The sequence below is a fragment of the Camelus dromedarius genome, chromosome 6, assembly GCF_036321535.1.
Source record: "Camelus dromedarius isolate mCamDro1 chromosome 6, mCamDro1.pat, whole genome shotgun sequence".
Classification (NCBI taxonomy): Eukaryota; Metazoa; Chordata; class Mammalia; order Artiodactyla; family Camelidae; genus Camelus; species Camelus dromedarius.
The window spans coordinates 39,646,542-39,662,674 of NC_087441.1; the positions used below are offsets into that span (position 1 = coordinate 39,646,542).

A 16,133-nucleotide genomic window follows, 5' to 3' on the forward strand; every position below is an offset into this window, starting at 1 on the left:
AAACTGCTCTGGAAGAAAGGATTGAACAAAAAATTCCACGGATGAAGTCACATAGTGTCAAGCTTACTCCTGAAATGAGACCTGACATATCACTATCAGCTAGAAAAGGTAAAGATCATTTCAGTGTCTCTAAACATATAGAGGCACTGCTTGAACAAAACCAGTGAGATCTACTTCAATAATGTAGCCGCAGCACTTTCTATGCGTTCTGAGATTTGAAAAAAAAAAAAATTGATCTAAACAAGGCCTGCCAACTATTCAGTCTCCATCGCATGAATATTGCTTTGAAGAGTGAAACACATGCTCGGAAGTGTTGGTCTCAGAAGACAGTTTATATGGGGATTATAATTTAAACTTTTTTTTCTTTGCTCTCAAGAACAACAGTGATGTACAGAAGGTGATTGAAGAGAAAATAGAGAATGAGAATGAAACTTTAGTATCATTCAGAGGATAGATAATAGAGAAAATTTAGTGAGTTCCACCTTTGATTTTTACCTCTAACTTTTCTTCTTTGTTTCATTAATAGCTTCTAAATAGATTATGACAAACCAAAAACCAAACCAAAATCAAAACAAAAAACTGCTCTGGGAGTAGTGTTCGAAATGAGAGATAAGAGATTAGAGATAAGAGATTAGAGATAAGAGATAAGCTGAAGGAAAGGAGGCTCGTTAGGAGGCCCCTGGAATAATCTAGGGAAGAATATTCTATTTTTTTGTCCAATACCCAGCTGTTATTCAGAGGGAATAAAAAAATTGTAGAATAAATGAAAAGACAGACAGAGCAGAATTTAGTGATTGATTAGCTCAGAGAAACCAGGGAAAGCGTAAAAGATAACTGCAAGGCTTCAGGCTTGGGTGATTGTAGGATTCTGGTTTGATCAACACAAGGAAACTCTTTTTCTCCCCACTCCTGGGCTCAATTTCTCAGGCCACTGCTCGCCTGATGTCTTTGGATGACTGGTTGCTTTTCAGTTTCATTCACTAGCTCAGTGACTGTGCTGTGCAGGTCAGCCACTTTGTCTTTTTCCAGAACGCCTTGTCATAACCATAACGGAGGCATATTTGAATTTAGAACCTTCAAATTTCTGAAGTCAAACTCTAGCCATAAATCGGTTTTGTATATACAAGATCTTGTGGTAGCTCACAGCAAAAAAAAATGTGACAATGAATATGTGTATGTTCATGTATAACTGAAAAATTGTGCTCTACACTGGAATTTGACACAACATTGTAAAATGACTATAACTCAATAAAAAAATTAAAGAAATAACTTCCACATTGTAAAATGACAATATTTCAATAAAAAAGAAAAGAAAAGCCAATAAAGCTCAATATTGTAAAGTAAAAGAAAAAAAACCTAACAAATCGGTTTTGAATACATCTCTCTGGTTGCTTCCAAATCTTATTTCATATTCTAGATCATGTAGATGTCAATGGGAAGACATTAGCATCTATGCCTCTCTTTGAGGGCATTAATAGACTCCTATACTCTTTACATTTAATAATGTGTTTGGAACAAAATATTCTTATGGCTTCTCAATATTATATAATTGCTATTTTCTCTTCTGTCCTATATTGGAATTCTATTTTGGGTCCCCTATTACGAATAAACAAACCTGCCTCAGCTTTTGGCTTTTCTCTTTCTGCCAAGTTAGTACTTCTACTCTGACTCTGAAGACAGTTGGAGAAACCTGAAGTGCGACATGCGCTCTGGTGTTACCAAATGCTCGGTCCTCCATGAATGTCTGATTTCAATACAAGGTAGTAGCAGAAGGGGCTGAGGCCATGCTTCTCTGGTTTTCTTTTTTTCCTTCTTTTCTTTTTTTTTGGGTTCAGTTATTCTGATTACTAAAAATACCTTGCTGTTTGACAAACAACAGGAGTTTTGAGTTTGTAGTTGGGTTGGGTTAGCCAGGTTCAAGTCTCCAGCAACATTTAGAGAGATTGTTTTTAACAGAGAAACCTTTTACTAAAAACCTTATACAAAAAGTGACACTTCATAAACAAGTTTGCAATGTTCTCTACTAGTGAAGATGGCCCTGTGTTGATCTAAACTCGCTGCTGAGGTGTTTTTGGGAGCCGGGGCACCCACTTGTGAGACAGTAGCCCTGAACTAGGGGAAGTAGAGCAAAACCCACTGCCTGTCAGGATCACTGTCCTCATCTGGGTTTCCTTAGGTCCTGAGCTCCTGCTGAGGAAGTTAGTAAGAACCAGAGCAGGGAGACCTGGAGGTCAAAGTTGCAGAAAGAACCTCCACAGAGGCTCACACACAGCTGTCCTACTCTCTCCCTGCTGGTCACCTAGCGTGTGTGTGTGTGTGTGTGTGTGTGTGTGTGTGTTGCAGAAATAGTACATGAAGGATGGGAAATTAAATGCTTCTGTGGGAAAATGCAGTGTTTCGGGTTCTCAGCATTTTATTCAGCTGCTCTTATATTTTTCCAGATTGTGAATGTACTTCGAGGCTATTGAAATCTATTCGTGGTAATGAAGAAAGGCAGGGACTCAATGGTTCTTTCCCAATTGCCCTTTGTCCAGTAACAAATACCTAAACACTCTAATTTTCCTTTTTTATTTCCCTTAATGGTGGCAAAACAATCCTACTCATCCTTATGGAAGAAGAAAACTCAGCCTTTAGTTTCCATCCTGGTAGCACAGCAGGACAAAAGGCTCCCTGGGCTAGCCCGTCCGTCTAGGAAAATATATTGGCTTTTGGCGGCCGCTTTTCGAGTCAGGCCCCCTGGCGAGGGCGCTGTTCTCTCTTGGGTGTGGGAGGAGGGAGAGGACGGGAATCCCACTGACATCACTGACACAAAAGAAACCAGGAAGTTAAGAAGAAATTATTACAGTCTGTTCATAACTCAGGATGTTAAAGGCAATAGCCCGGGCTGGTTGGTTATTCATTAGCAAAAAGGAAAGAGCAGTGGAGGTCAGGACAGCCCAGACCACAGAGATGCACCTGGCGCGGGGAGAGAGCGGCGGGCAAAGGCAAGACGGGGCGCTCGCACCTGGAGTTAATCTCTTTTTCTCGGAAACTTTTTCATGGGACAAGAGGCAAGATGACTCTTTTCTGTTCTCAGACGTTTGTCTAAATAAAGCCCTCTTAAATTTATTTTTGTAGTGGGACTCCTAAGCAGACAAGAAGAAAAGGCACCTTCCCGCCGAGCAGCTGCCCACCTCGCAGCCGAGTTTGCTGTGGGGCAGCCGCATCGGCCGCACAGAGCGGCCGGTGAGTCTCCCCGAGCCGGTCGGCCGGACTGCTGTGAAGCAGGGCTTTGCACACTCTCCAAAGCCCCGGTGGATTAGTGCCGATTTCAAAGTTTCCTGGTGCAGGAAGAGAGAAAGTGGATCTGCAGAGAGTAAGGGGAGGGGGAAGAGCCCATCTCCCCTCCTCCCCACGGGGACACCATGGGTAACGTCTGCCTGAGGCTCCGGGCGTACCTGGAGCCCTGGCTCCCCTGCTGGTCCCAGGAGGCGGAGAAGCCCACGGTGATTGATAACCCATGGACTGGCAGCCCCCACGATGGTCCCCGGCCACCGAGTCTGGAGCCAAAGGGAATCCAGGGCCGCTACTTTGTGGCTCTGTTTGATTACCAGGCCCGGACCGCAGAGGACCTGAGCTTCCGCGAGGGCGACAAGCTCCAAGTCCTGGACTCTTCCCACGAGGGCTGGTGGTTCGCCAAGCACTTGGAGAAAAGAGGAGAGGGCACCGGCCAGCAGCTGCAGGGCTATATTCCTTCTAACTATGTGGCTGAGGTCACGAGCCTCCAGGCAGAGCCGTGAGTAATACACCTTGTTACTCAACTCTCTGAGGGTGGGTAATGAGTTTTCCTTCTTATCTATCTGCAAATCCACTAATTTTCAAAGGGCTGCCTAGAAAGTATGAGGAAGTCCTGGCAAGAACCTTCTAACTGAAACACATTTCCCCTGCTAGGTGAGAGTGGAACTGGAAGATAATTGTTGTTGAAATGACGTCTTTCCCAGTATGTGTAGCCACAGCGCCTGAGTGTATTTAATGCTCCACCTTTTCTTTTGCTGTAAAATAAGTCATGCCTCACTTTAACACAGAACTGCATTTCATTTGCAGGTGTATCATCGATCTTCCTTAAACCACACTTCCGAATCTAAAGTCCAGATATTTTTTTAATTTAAATTTTTGAAGGATCAACTCCAGTCCTGATAGGCATACACAGGGCTAACTAACATAGACTGTCACATTTAGAAGATGCTACATTTTCCCAGTGAAATCATGACTAGATATTTTTCTTTGAGTCCCAGGTATGGAGTTATGCTACCCAAATTATGATAGCTTTTGGTTTTTGGCCAGCTATAGATCCTTAGGAAGTTTTAACCAGAAACATAATGACAATATTTCCCCAGAGGAGGAGATAACGATTTTACCCTGATATTTGAATAAATCCTATGAATTATCATGGAACCAAGGATGAAATTTTTATGTACTTATGCACTTATCCATCCATCTATCCATCCATCCATCTTCTCTTCCATTTATCTATCCATCCATCCATCTTTCCAGGCAAGTGTCAGGCAGAGTAGTGGCATGGTGAGTAGATGAAAGGCAAGGTTATCCTAGTTGTGGTTGAATACAAAGCAAATATAAAACAAGGTCTTAACAACGGATACTTGAGGTCTGGTGGGTTGAGAAGCAAGTGTGGACTATTACTCACCCTAACCTTGTCCCTGTCTGGTTCCAATGAAACCCATGTCTCTTAGGATTCATCTTACAGTATAGATCCTTGGTAGAGGAACCACTCATTTTCTCATGTGTTTCTTTTTTTGATGTGAGCTGCAGCATCCCTTACTGCCCAGGGAGTAAAATGGTAGAAAGAGCCACGGTGCATTGTTGCTGCTTTACAAACTCAAATTAAAATACAAAAAGGCATGGGGGGACTTTTGAGATTTTTACCAACACCAAGAGCCTGTAAATGCTAAGAAGGTTCTTATTTTAGGCCTAGATAGAAATGAATTGAAATCTAGATTTGACAGATGGAATTGATCAGTTCTCAAATGAGAAAATCATCTATATGAACATTTATTTCCGTGACAGTCCACAGGAATTATATTTACTTATTCATTGAATGCTTAGTTATGTGCATTTATGATACGATTTTCACTACTATATGAGTCATGGTTTCCGTGGAAGATATGGTATTATGTATGCTTTATATTCAGTGTAACATATGTATACTGTTGAATAAATACCGTAATATTGGTATTAGTGCTTTAGATTCATAATCTACTAGTTTTGAATATATTCAATTCATTTAACCGCTTAGGGGCTCCATTTCCTCATCCGTAAGGTCTCTGGGGTCTCCTGGACCCCTGGATTCCTTGATATCTGGGAGCATGAGGTCTTATGTTTCAAATGTAGTTCAGCCACATTCATGCTTGACAGGACAATAAATGCTGAAAAGAAAAGAACAAGTGAATTGGAACAATACAATCAGTTCAAAAGTGATAATATGTTGGGTAACAGGATCAACAGCGTCTTTACTTATTTAGATTCTTTTTGCCTAACAAACACAAAATAAGGCAACTAAAAGTATTGTGGCTATTTTTTTTTTTTTTTTTTTTTTTTTTTTTTTTTTTTTTGATTCTCCAGAGCTGTCTGTGGCGGAGAATACTTTTTCCCCCTGTATGTAATTCCTGACCTTTCTGCTTGGAATTGGTTCTCGGCAGTGTTCCCATGGGTCACTACCATCCTGTACCTCTGTAGTGGGCTTTTCTTGGGATCTTCACATTTTGATGCCCAGATACTGCTGCTTTTTGGCCTCCTGATCAGTAGCAGGCACTTGTTTCCTTTTACGTGTGCACCAGGGCCTTCACCTGTGAACTCAGGTTATGCATGAGGGTTCTTGCCACCAAATGGCTGAATTGCTTCAATACTTTTAGTACAGGTGGCTGTAGCCTCTAGAATTTCATCCTATTTCAAGTAGAAGTGATTTTAACTTAATCTTCTGAGTGAAGGTGTTTAAGTGGCCAACATAGTGCCTTAATACCTAGGGAATTTTACCCTCAAAATCTTCTTTTAATATCTTTCCTATGTGAGTTTTCAAACATATACTTCATTTTTTTCCTTGTGAATACTGTGAAAGTTAATGTTTATTTTACAATGAGCTTGTTGTATAGTGTTAAGTAAAGATTATTGCTTACATTCACATGTGTGAGGTGAGAAGCAATGGGAAACCAATGAAAGCTGAGTCATCTAATTTCTTATTAGACTAATGGAATGCATTTTAGTATTCATCTGTTAATGTTTTTATTCTTGTCTTGCATTAATAAGAAAACCTTTGGAGTTATTAGTGGCAGGGCAAATCAGTTTAGTTTTAGTGTTTGTTTTGTTTGTTTCTTTTATATTAGGAAGTGAAGATATTAAAAAGAATTAGACTATTGTTAAAAGATAAACTCCTTTAATAATTGATTTTTAAATTCCATCTAGAAATGCTTTTCCTTTTCTGAATATTTTACATTGTGATATAACAAACCCATTCTTAATGATTTATTTTGTCTCTTCGAAGAATCTTTGTTTTATGTTCAATTTGAATTCCTATACCCTTTCATAGATGAGTGTTTTTCTTCCACATCTTCAACATGGAATCCCTCAAACATCTTACTTCTGGGGTGTGGTTACTCAGAACTCTCTGTACATTTTTTATTTACAGTGTTTTTAGAGATATAGTTAAAGTTCAGATAAAGTTAAAATCCAGAAAGTAATGGTATGAAAATTACATATAAATCTTGGAGTCAAGAGCAATGGCTTTAAATTTCATTGCTTTTGTTATAAAAAAAATTCAAGTAATGCAATATATTGATGAAAAGCAAAATGATCAGCAGTTGTTTAATTTACAGGTAGCATCATTTATCTGCAAATTGTTTCAAAGCTGTTTGCCTAATTGTTTAAGTGTGCTTTAGGTGACTCCACGTCTTTTATGCTAGACTGGTCTAGGCTCAGAAGTACTTTGTGGAAAGCTTTTCCTGCTCCTCTTATTGCCATGTAAAGGTAGATCATTCCAGTTCCTCTCCCTGGCATTTTATGGGCTGCAGTGAGAAAGAGTGCAAGAAGAAGTCTTTGTAACTCGGAATTTTGTTGACAGGTTATGCTTATGGCATAAAGGTGTTAGAATTTTATTAAGTTTAAAGGTACTGGGATTTCTTTCCATTTGTTTAGGGGATATATTCCTAATCATGCTCCTCTTTAATATGTCAGACTAGAGTTCTGTCAAGAGTTTAACTAATTTAAGGTCATTGCCATTGTCTGGTTTGAAGAAAGTAGCATGGAGAATTAAAGTGGTATATGCTTAGAAGGAGATTTTTCTTACACCAATATCTACAAATAGAATTGCAACTTTACTATTTGGTAATTTGAATACTGCTGAATTTAATAATCATCCAATATAAGCCGTACGTAGTGCTCCTGGTGATTTTCAGCCTGGATGTCAGTAGATTTCTTTCTCAGCTAGGATATGAAGCCAGCTTTTGAATCTTAAATGATTTAAAGATAAAGGAACAATGTGGTTTAAAAATTAAAATGACTATTAATAAATGAAGAAAAAGGCATCAGAATATTCACAAACCAATCTGAAGTAACTCCTTTGAGTACTTTAAATCACTAGAAAATCACCTGTGGGCAAGCAGTCCCTTAAATATTCTCAATCCAGATCATTTTTGTCTTTTTCTTTGTGCTAGTTATCAAGGAAGACTAAATGAATATATGTAGAAATTGAAAATAATACATTTTCAATTTCTTCCCCGTAAGACAAAGTTTACTTAAATCCATAGTTTTAAAAACTAAGTAAAAAAAAGTTTATATATATAAGTAAAATGCATTATAAGAATACATATGGCTGTTTATCAAATTAAGTGTTTTGGATAAACCCAGGATAAGAATTTTAAGACAAATAATTTACATCAAAAAGCCATATTTATATACCATAAGATTAATTAGAAAACTCTGTTATTAAATTACTTATAGAATTATGACATAGTCTTCTCTTTATCCTTTAATATAAAATAACAATATAACAAATATGTTGCTAAAATAATTTATAAAAAGTTACATCTCAGGTATAATGTTATATGATTTTTATATTAATATAACTACTATACTTATGTTTATATAACTGTCTCAGTTATAAAATGCATTTTAATATAAATTGTCACTATTTTTAAGAAAAATGATAATTAACTGCAAAATTAAATTGACTTTATGAGAATAATGGCAAAGTCCAAAGTCCATAGAAGTGAGGAAAAAGAGGAACCAACTGAACTTCATTAAAATCACAGTTAAAGTATAAGTGTAATAGCAGTTCAAAATAGTTGATAAATGGCAGTAAAATCTGATTACTTTATCTTAAAATATCTTTGAGAAGCAATGAAGTGCCATAGAATGGAGTGATTACAATGAGTCAGAAGTCATTCTTAATCTTTTCTAGGAAAATTGATAAAATGGATAAAGCTTTGGAAGTTTCAATTGCAATATGTCATTCAGAACCACTCTCTGTCTAGTAAAAGTATTGATTATTTTTTTCTTTTCTGGTTTTTAACAAATTACTCATGATGGAAAAGATTTTATGTGAGTGAAATAACTCATAAACTACTATACTTTAGTCCTAAAGATTAGAACCTAAATTCCAACTTGTTTGAATTCATTCTTTAAAAATAAAAGAGATTTTTATTGGCTTGTTTTTTCAAATCAGTTTGTTATTTTCAAATGAATTTATTTAAATGTTTGGTTTGTCTCTGTAGACATCCTGGTGTTACTTTTTCAAGTATTTCAGCAAAGTGACGTCAAAGTAGACACAATCTTCTACATAGTAAAGTAGGACTAACTTTTGTTAAGGAACTACAATATCCTGTGTACTAAGTCTTAAGGTTCCCAAAAGGAAAACAAACAAGACTTTGCCTCAATTAACTGGTTATCAGCTCAGAAAACTCCCTTTGTATTTTCCAACTGCCAGTACCACGGTGAGAATCTATATGGTAAATAAAAATCAGAGCAGTTTTGAGGTTCTTCTGGTGGCTATTTTAGCTAGATGAAAACATTAGTGGTATAGAGTTTTAATTGATATATAATGCTGGTTGTCCTTTTTGATCTGACCTGTCATGTGCTTAAGGACACAGGCTATGGGACCAAATGGTCTGAATTTGAATCTGCCTCTGTCATGACACAGCCTTGAGCAATTCATATTGATAGAAATGAAACGACCCCTATCTCATAAGATCGATATGGGACATAAATGAGGTTCTTTGTGCAGAAAGCATGCCCTATGGAGAACCTGATACATAGTAAGGGCTTAAGAAATGTCATCTGTTGTTTAGCTGGGCAACTGTGCCCTGACTTCTGCCTAGATGGGTCATGGTTTGCACACCCCCGACTCCAGCCTCAGCTCACACTGGTCTTTTCCTCTAACAGGTCTCTCACACGCTGAGCATCTTGGGAGCATCTTTCATTCTTTCTTCCACACCCTCCCCCACCTGCGGTCTTGGACTTTACAGGAGCCGGCTATTGTTCTCTGGCTTGCAAACCTCTCCCTCCTCTTTTCTTCCTGACCAACTCTCATTCATCCTTCGTTCTTACCTTGTTTATTCCTCTCTCCCTGAAGCCTTTCCTGACATTCTAGACTATATTAGGTCTTTCTGCCTAGAGTTTTGTGTCATTTGGCATCATTGCTTATATCTTTTCTGCAAGACTGTAAGCTCTGGAGGTGGGAGGTGGGAAGATGAGCTGTGGCCTCGGGCCCTGGAGCCCAGTGTGGTGCCTATGCATAGTAAGCACTCGTTAATGTTGGTTGGGTAAGTGGATGATTAAATGATGATTGCCCATCTACAAATCTCAGGTCTTTTAAAGAGCAGCTGTCAGATCCACTTCTTTTCTTCACCTTTTCCTCTCTGAGTTGCTTTTTTACCTACCAGGAAAATCTGCCGAGTTTCCTCACCAATCGCCTAGGCCATTTTGCGTTCTTTTCTCAATGAATTGTACAAGCCTCAATTTTTCGTTAGACTGGTAGTCATAATAGCATAATTTCCAGGCTCTCAGAAATTTGTGACTCTAATCCACTGTGAGGAAAAAATACTTAGGGATCACAGACTGATTTGAATTTTTTTTTTTGTTGTAGAATAAGTATCAAGCCAGAAACTGATCGTGAATCTCATGGAAGTGGTATCTAAAAATCACATGCATACATATTAAACTATACTGTGGTTATATTTAAAGTAAAGGAATCACTGGCCTGAACTTCTAAACAGACAGAAAACCAAAACTTAATTAACAGAATTAATGTTGTGGGGCCAGAGTTGTAATTTCAGTTTTGATGCTGAACATACATAATTTCAAATTATTATGTATGTATGTATTACGTGTGTATAGGAAATATTTTTCACTTTATGTGTGTTGAAAGTTTGAATCTTTTACTGCATATTAGTATATTTTTATTGTTACATTCTAAAACACTACCAAACAAAATAATTACATGTTCTTTTTACTAGTTTTCTTAATAATTAGCTGCTAATTTTTCTGCAACATTCTCTGACTCACATTTTTAATGGGCGTTCTTAGCACTGGAAGGATTGAGCCAATTTTTCTGGGGAAGGTAGTTATGCAGATCAATAGCAACTTGAATAATACTTCAAACCTTCTTATGGCTGTTTTCCTGAAACCTGCAACTTTAGCAGTTAGTTTATGTGGATGTTTCTTTAAAGATTAACATAACGAAGGATTCTGCTAAAATTCATAGCTGCAAATATAGATCATGTGATTTGTATTACCTACCTTGCTTATTTGGCTAATTTCAGACGCTATAATAGACTATCCCTTGTGTAATATCTTGTTATGTCGTTTTTTCCTACAGTTTTTCAGTTAGATTTTTTTCCCATTTAAAAGTTGAATTAATTTTAGTGTTAGGTTCTTTAATGCTTTTCTTCATGTTTCCTTTTTTATTCATATTGTACTTTATAGTGCCTTTAAATTCAGACTAAATTTCTCAATTAGAGGTTTTTTTTCCCCATTAATCTTGTGCCTTCTTAAGGGTAAAATGAGAATGCAATTCAAGAAATGTTATTACTAAGAATTTTTGAACTTTATATTAGGTATCTAATTTGAAAGGCATTTAGAATCTTAGTTCAAAATAAATATTTCCATTAACACAAATGTTGCATACCACGTTGGCAGTGTGATTTGGATGATTCAGAAGAATCCTAACAATTCTAATGAAAGGGCAATATTTTGATAAATTTAAAGTCACTCTAATGCTCTTCCAATATTACATATATCCTTAAGCCATTTCTGAATATTAATCAGTAAGGACATACCAAGATTCCCATTACAGGAGGGGCCTCATCCTTACAAACACCAGAATTGTGATCCCTGCAAAGTCACTGCCAGGCAGTCCTCTCTGGAGGGTGCCTGTGTCTTTTCTGTGAAGTAGGACTCAGAACAGTTTCTTCAAAATCTCTTCAGCATTTCTAGTCATTGAAGAAGTTAGAGTCTATGGAATTCATGTAGCTATTCAATAAACTTTCTGTGTACATTTACTGTATAAAAGGCACTGTTTTTTTAACAATGGGAGATAGCAGAATGAGTAAGACAGTGCTTCTTTCCCAGATAACTTTACAATTTCTGGAGGTAAGACTAATAAGCCAAGAATGTATGTCAGTGCCCTTTAGGCAAAGACTACCAGGAACACACCTGTCCTGGCTTGTTATTTGTTGCAGGAAAGGAGAACACACACCATGGACAGCAGTGGAGCATCTCAGTAAGAGTGTGTTAGATAAGACACATTATAGGATTTGGGGCTGTGATTTTGGCAAGAGGTTAAGGGAGCTCTGGATTGACTGCTATCAGGAAGTGAGGGTGACTGTATGATTGTGTACCTTAATCAATCTTGTTGAGAAGGAGGGAAGACTAGTTCAAGATTACAGCTATAACTGGTAAAGAAACAGCAGCCACTTGTGTTAACCAGGATAGGTAGCCGTTTGGTCATTTTTGTGGTGGGACAAATGTCCATGTTTTTGTGAGTGTTCGGAGATGATTAAGGTGACTGATCTTGTTTTTGTCTTGAGCTGTGATGGTCACAGAGTGGCTTTGTCTGATGTTGGTGCTCTGGGAGGTTGTTGATGTTCAGTAGAAGAACACCAAGGCCTGGTCATACGGGCCAGGCCAGCTCCTCGATGCCAGGGGCAGCTTTTCTCTCACTTAACCAGCATAAGACAGATGCTGATAAATGCCATAAATGCACTGTCTGTCATTCAGCATGCACTCGAGGTTTGCAGATACTAACTACTATGTATAAAATAGATTAACAACAAGTTCATACTGTATAGCACACAGAACTGTATTAAATATCTTGTAGTAACCTATAATGAAAAAGAATATGAAAATGAATATATGTATGTATATGTATGACTGAAACATTATGCTGTACACCAGAAATGGACAAATTGTAAACTGACTATACATCAATAAAAAAGATAATATTTTAATGAGTGAATGAATGAATGAAGAAGCAAATGTGTAAGTGAATATGTATAGAGGTAGGGCAGACCAGTTCTGGTTTGGGGAAAATCAAAACTTTCTTTCAGAGTTCAGTTCACATGACCCTCTTCCAAGAAGCTTTTCCTAACCTTCAGAGAAAGAATTTGTAATTTGTTTTCCCCATGATTTTGTAGTTCTTGTTGGTAGAGCATCATTTGATAGTAACCGATGTTTTTTGAGAGCTTACCGTTATATTCCTCACCACACAAATAACTTCACTTGCTTTACCTTGTATACTGCAGCCTCATGAGATGGATACTTTCAGTATCTCCATTTACAGATGAGGAGACCGAAGCTGCAAGTGTTTAGGTGAACTGCTCAAAGCGACACAGTTAATAAATGATGGAGCTGAGATTTGCCTGCTACTAGCATGTCTCTGGGGACTGTGCTTGTATCATACAATGGCTAGTTGTAAAAGTTCTATCTTTCCTGTGAGACTGTGAGATTGTGAGACTGTGAGACTGTGAAGTCTTTGAGAGCAGGATACTTGTGTTTCCTGTATCATCCCTAGAAAACTGTCTGAGACAGTGTTTCTGCTCCAGAGGATTTATCATCTCAGGAGGTAAGACAACTATTTCCTCCTGAAATTGTAAATTCCCTGCAGTAGAAGCACCGTCTTACTCAGTTTTACTCAATGCTTATTGATGAGACAATTCAGTACACATTGTTGAACACAGAGGGAGGGAAGTACAGGTATACTCAGGGCATGGGAAGTTGTGTAGTTTAGTTGAAGCATTCATGGAGAGAGCCATGAGAAATAAATCTGGAAAAAGAAGTTGGGATGAGGCTTTGGGAAAGACCATGTGTGCCAGGTTAGAGAGTTTGGATTTTTTTTCATAAGAAATAAATGGAAAGCAGAGCTTTGAAAAGACAGTGATGATGTGGGAATGGAATGGAGAAGAGAGAGGCTAGGCAGTAGTAGGGGAATTGTACCAAACATCCCTGGCATGAGGTTATAAGGGTTTATAATTTCTATTTGCGGTACTGTTAAAAACATCAAGAGGACTTAGGGGAAGGAAAAGAATTAACATTTTTAAGTACCTTTGATGTGCTGAGCACATGAAACTATATACACGACCTAATTTAATCTTTATAATAACCCTGCAAGGCAAATTTTCTTATTTAGGATGAGAAAATTGAAACTCAAATTTAAATAAATCCAAGAGCATTCTTATCTGGTAAATAGTAGAGGCGAAACAACAAACAAGATGTAGGAGAAGAGAAAGAGAGAGGATTAAAAAATACGTTATTTGGGACCAGGTGAACTATTAAGACAAGTACACATTTCATGAAGTACTTTTTACTGGTATGGTTGAAACAGAAAAGATGATACATTCACTTTTAGATATGTTGAGTGTGACGTACTAACAAGTCATCTCAATGAAAATGCCCAGGAGAAATGTAGAAATACAAAAATCTGGGCAAGTAGACAAGTCTGTTTTGTAAAGATGGGTTTTTGAAGGAATTCGCACTGAGGTGTTAAAATGTTACAGGAACATAAGAACTGCAGGGCACTGCAGACTTCACAAGAATTATAAGAACCATAGCATGGGAGTCTAAGAAACAGAAGAGACCAAAGATCAACTCTAGAAATGCCCAGAGTTTACGTGAGTAGGTGTGGTGAGTAGATTGCAGTAATGGCCTTGTTGTTCACACCTTTTTGCATACACACTATTTTTTTTTCTTTTTCAACCTTATTAGGTAGAATTATTATAGTTCAACAGCACATATACATTACATTGCATGTAAATACATATATATAGTATACTGCACATTTTTTTAGTTGACGTATATTTACTGATTATTGTTTCTAAGGACAGATTAGAGCTTTAGCTTTTTAAACTTACATAGTTATCAAAGGAATAAAGCCAACTACAAAATAAGAATCAACAGAATACACTCTTAAGTAGTCCTCTCCCACACAAACTCTGAGTTTGGCTAAGTAACTTGCTTTGGCCAATGTAAACGTGACAAAAGTAGAGACTGAAAAGCGGTTACATGTTGGGGGCTTTCTTATTGCTCTTGGAGTTCTGCAACTACCATGAAAAAACCCAAGCAGCCGTCCTGGGGAGTGGAAGACCACGTGAAGCGAGGCCCTGTTTCTCCCAGACGACTCACCAGCCAACAGGAGACTCATGACCAAACCTAGATAAGATCAGCTGAGCCCATCCCAGATTTCTCACCTTTAGATTCCTGAGTTAACCAAACACAGCCAATCTCCATATAAGTGGACTCTACAATCCACAGATTGAACCAACTATGATTGAAAATGTTTGGGGAAAAAATCCAGAAAGTCCCCCAAAACAAAACTTGAATTTCCCACATGTTGGCAACAATTTACACAGCATTTACACTGTGTTAGGTATTATAAGTAATCTAGAGGTGATTTAAAGTATTCCTAAAGGATGTGTGTATGTTGTATGCAAATACTATGCCACTTTATATAAAGGACTTTAGCATCCATGGATTTTGGTATCTGCAGGGGTCCGGGAACCAATCCCCCTCAGATACTGAGGGAAGACTGCAGTTCTTATTAAGTGAAACCAACTAATACAGGGAAGAAGAGCCACCAAAGGAAACCATGAAGAAATCATACATAAAGTAGGAGAAAAAGAGCATCTTTTCCAAAACAAGAAGATAGAGGGAGTTTTGGGTCAAATGCTTATCAGTGCATTTATTTTTTATTTTTTTAAATCAACTGTACTTCAATTAAAAAGAAAACAAACAAACAAACAACCCATTTAAAATGTGGGCAGAAGAACTTAACACTTTTCCAAAAGAGGAAATGCAGATGGCCAACAGGAACGTGAAAAGCTGCTGAACGTCACTAATATCAGAGAAATGCAAATGAAAATCACAACGAGAAACCATCTCACATCTGTCAGAATGGCCATCATCAAAAAGAACACAAATAACAAATGTTGGCGAGGACATGGAAAAAAAGGAACCCTTGTACACTGCTGGTGCGAATGTACATTGGTGCAGCCACTGTGGAAGACAATATGGAGGTTTCTCCAAAAACCAAAACCAGAACCACCACATGGCCCAGCAGTTCCACTCCTGGCCATATACCTGAGAAAAACAGAAACATAAATTCAAAAAGACACATACACCCCGCTGTTAACAGCAGCACCATTTACAATTGCCAAGATACGGAAGCATCCCAAGTGCACATCAACAGATGAAAGGACAAAGAAGATGTAGCATATACATGCAATGGAATACATCTCACCCATAAAAAAGAAGGATATTTTGCCAACTTTTTAAAACAACTTTTTTTTTTAAACACACATTTGACAAATACAAAAGAATATGTGCAACTTTGAGGTAACCTTTAAAGCATGATGATTTATGAACATCCATTTAACCAGCTAGCTAGCCTGTGACCTAGACTATTACTAATAATGAACCTATTAGTGCTTCCCCTCCCTGGTCTCCACAGTAAAACCCTTCTCCTAGAAAATGTTAATAGCAACTCAGTTCCTAATAGCAAAAGACTGGAATCAATCCAAATGTCCATTAATAGGAGAGGAATAAATTGTGGTTTATTTATTCAATGAAATATTATGCAATAGCTAAAATGATGA

The 16,133-nt window shown here is 37.6% G+C and overlaps 1 protein-coding gene across 1 annotated transcript in view; it reads left to right on the top strand.

Annotated features, from left to right (window-relative positions):
* Window positions 1–2,788: 2,788 nt before the first annotated feature.
* Window positions 2,789–16,133, top strand: part of FRK (fyn related Src family tyrosine kinase) — an 80,695-nt gene continuing 67,350 nt past the window's right edge. The window contains exon 1 of the mRNA XM_010979183.3: window positions 2,789–3,775. Coding sequence (XP_010977485.1) covers window positions 3,405–3,775 — 371 coding nt within the window. The 5' untranslated portion in view covers window positions 2,789–3,404. The remainder of the gene's footprint in view (window positions 3,776–16,133) is intronic.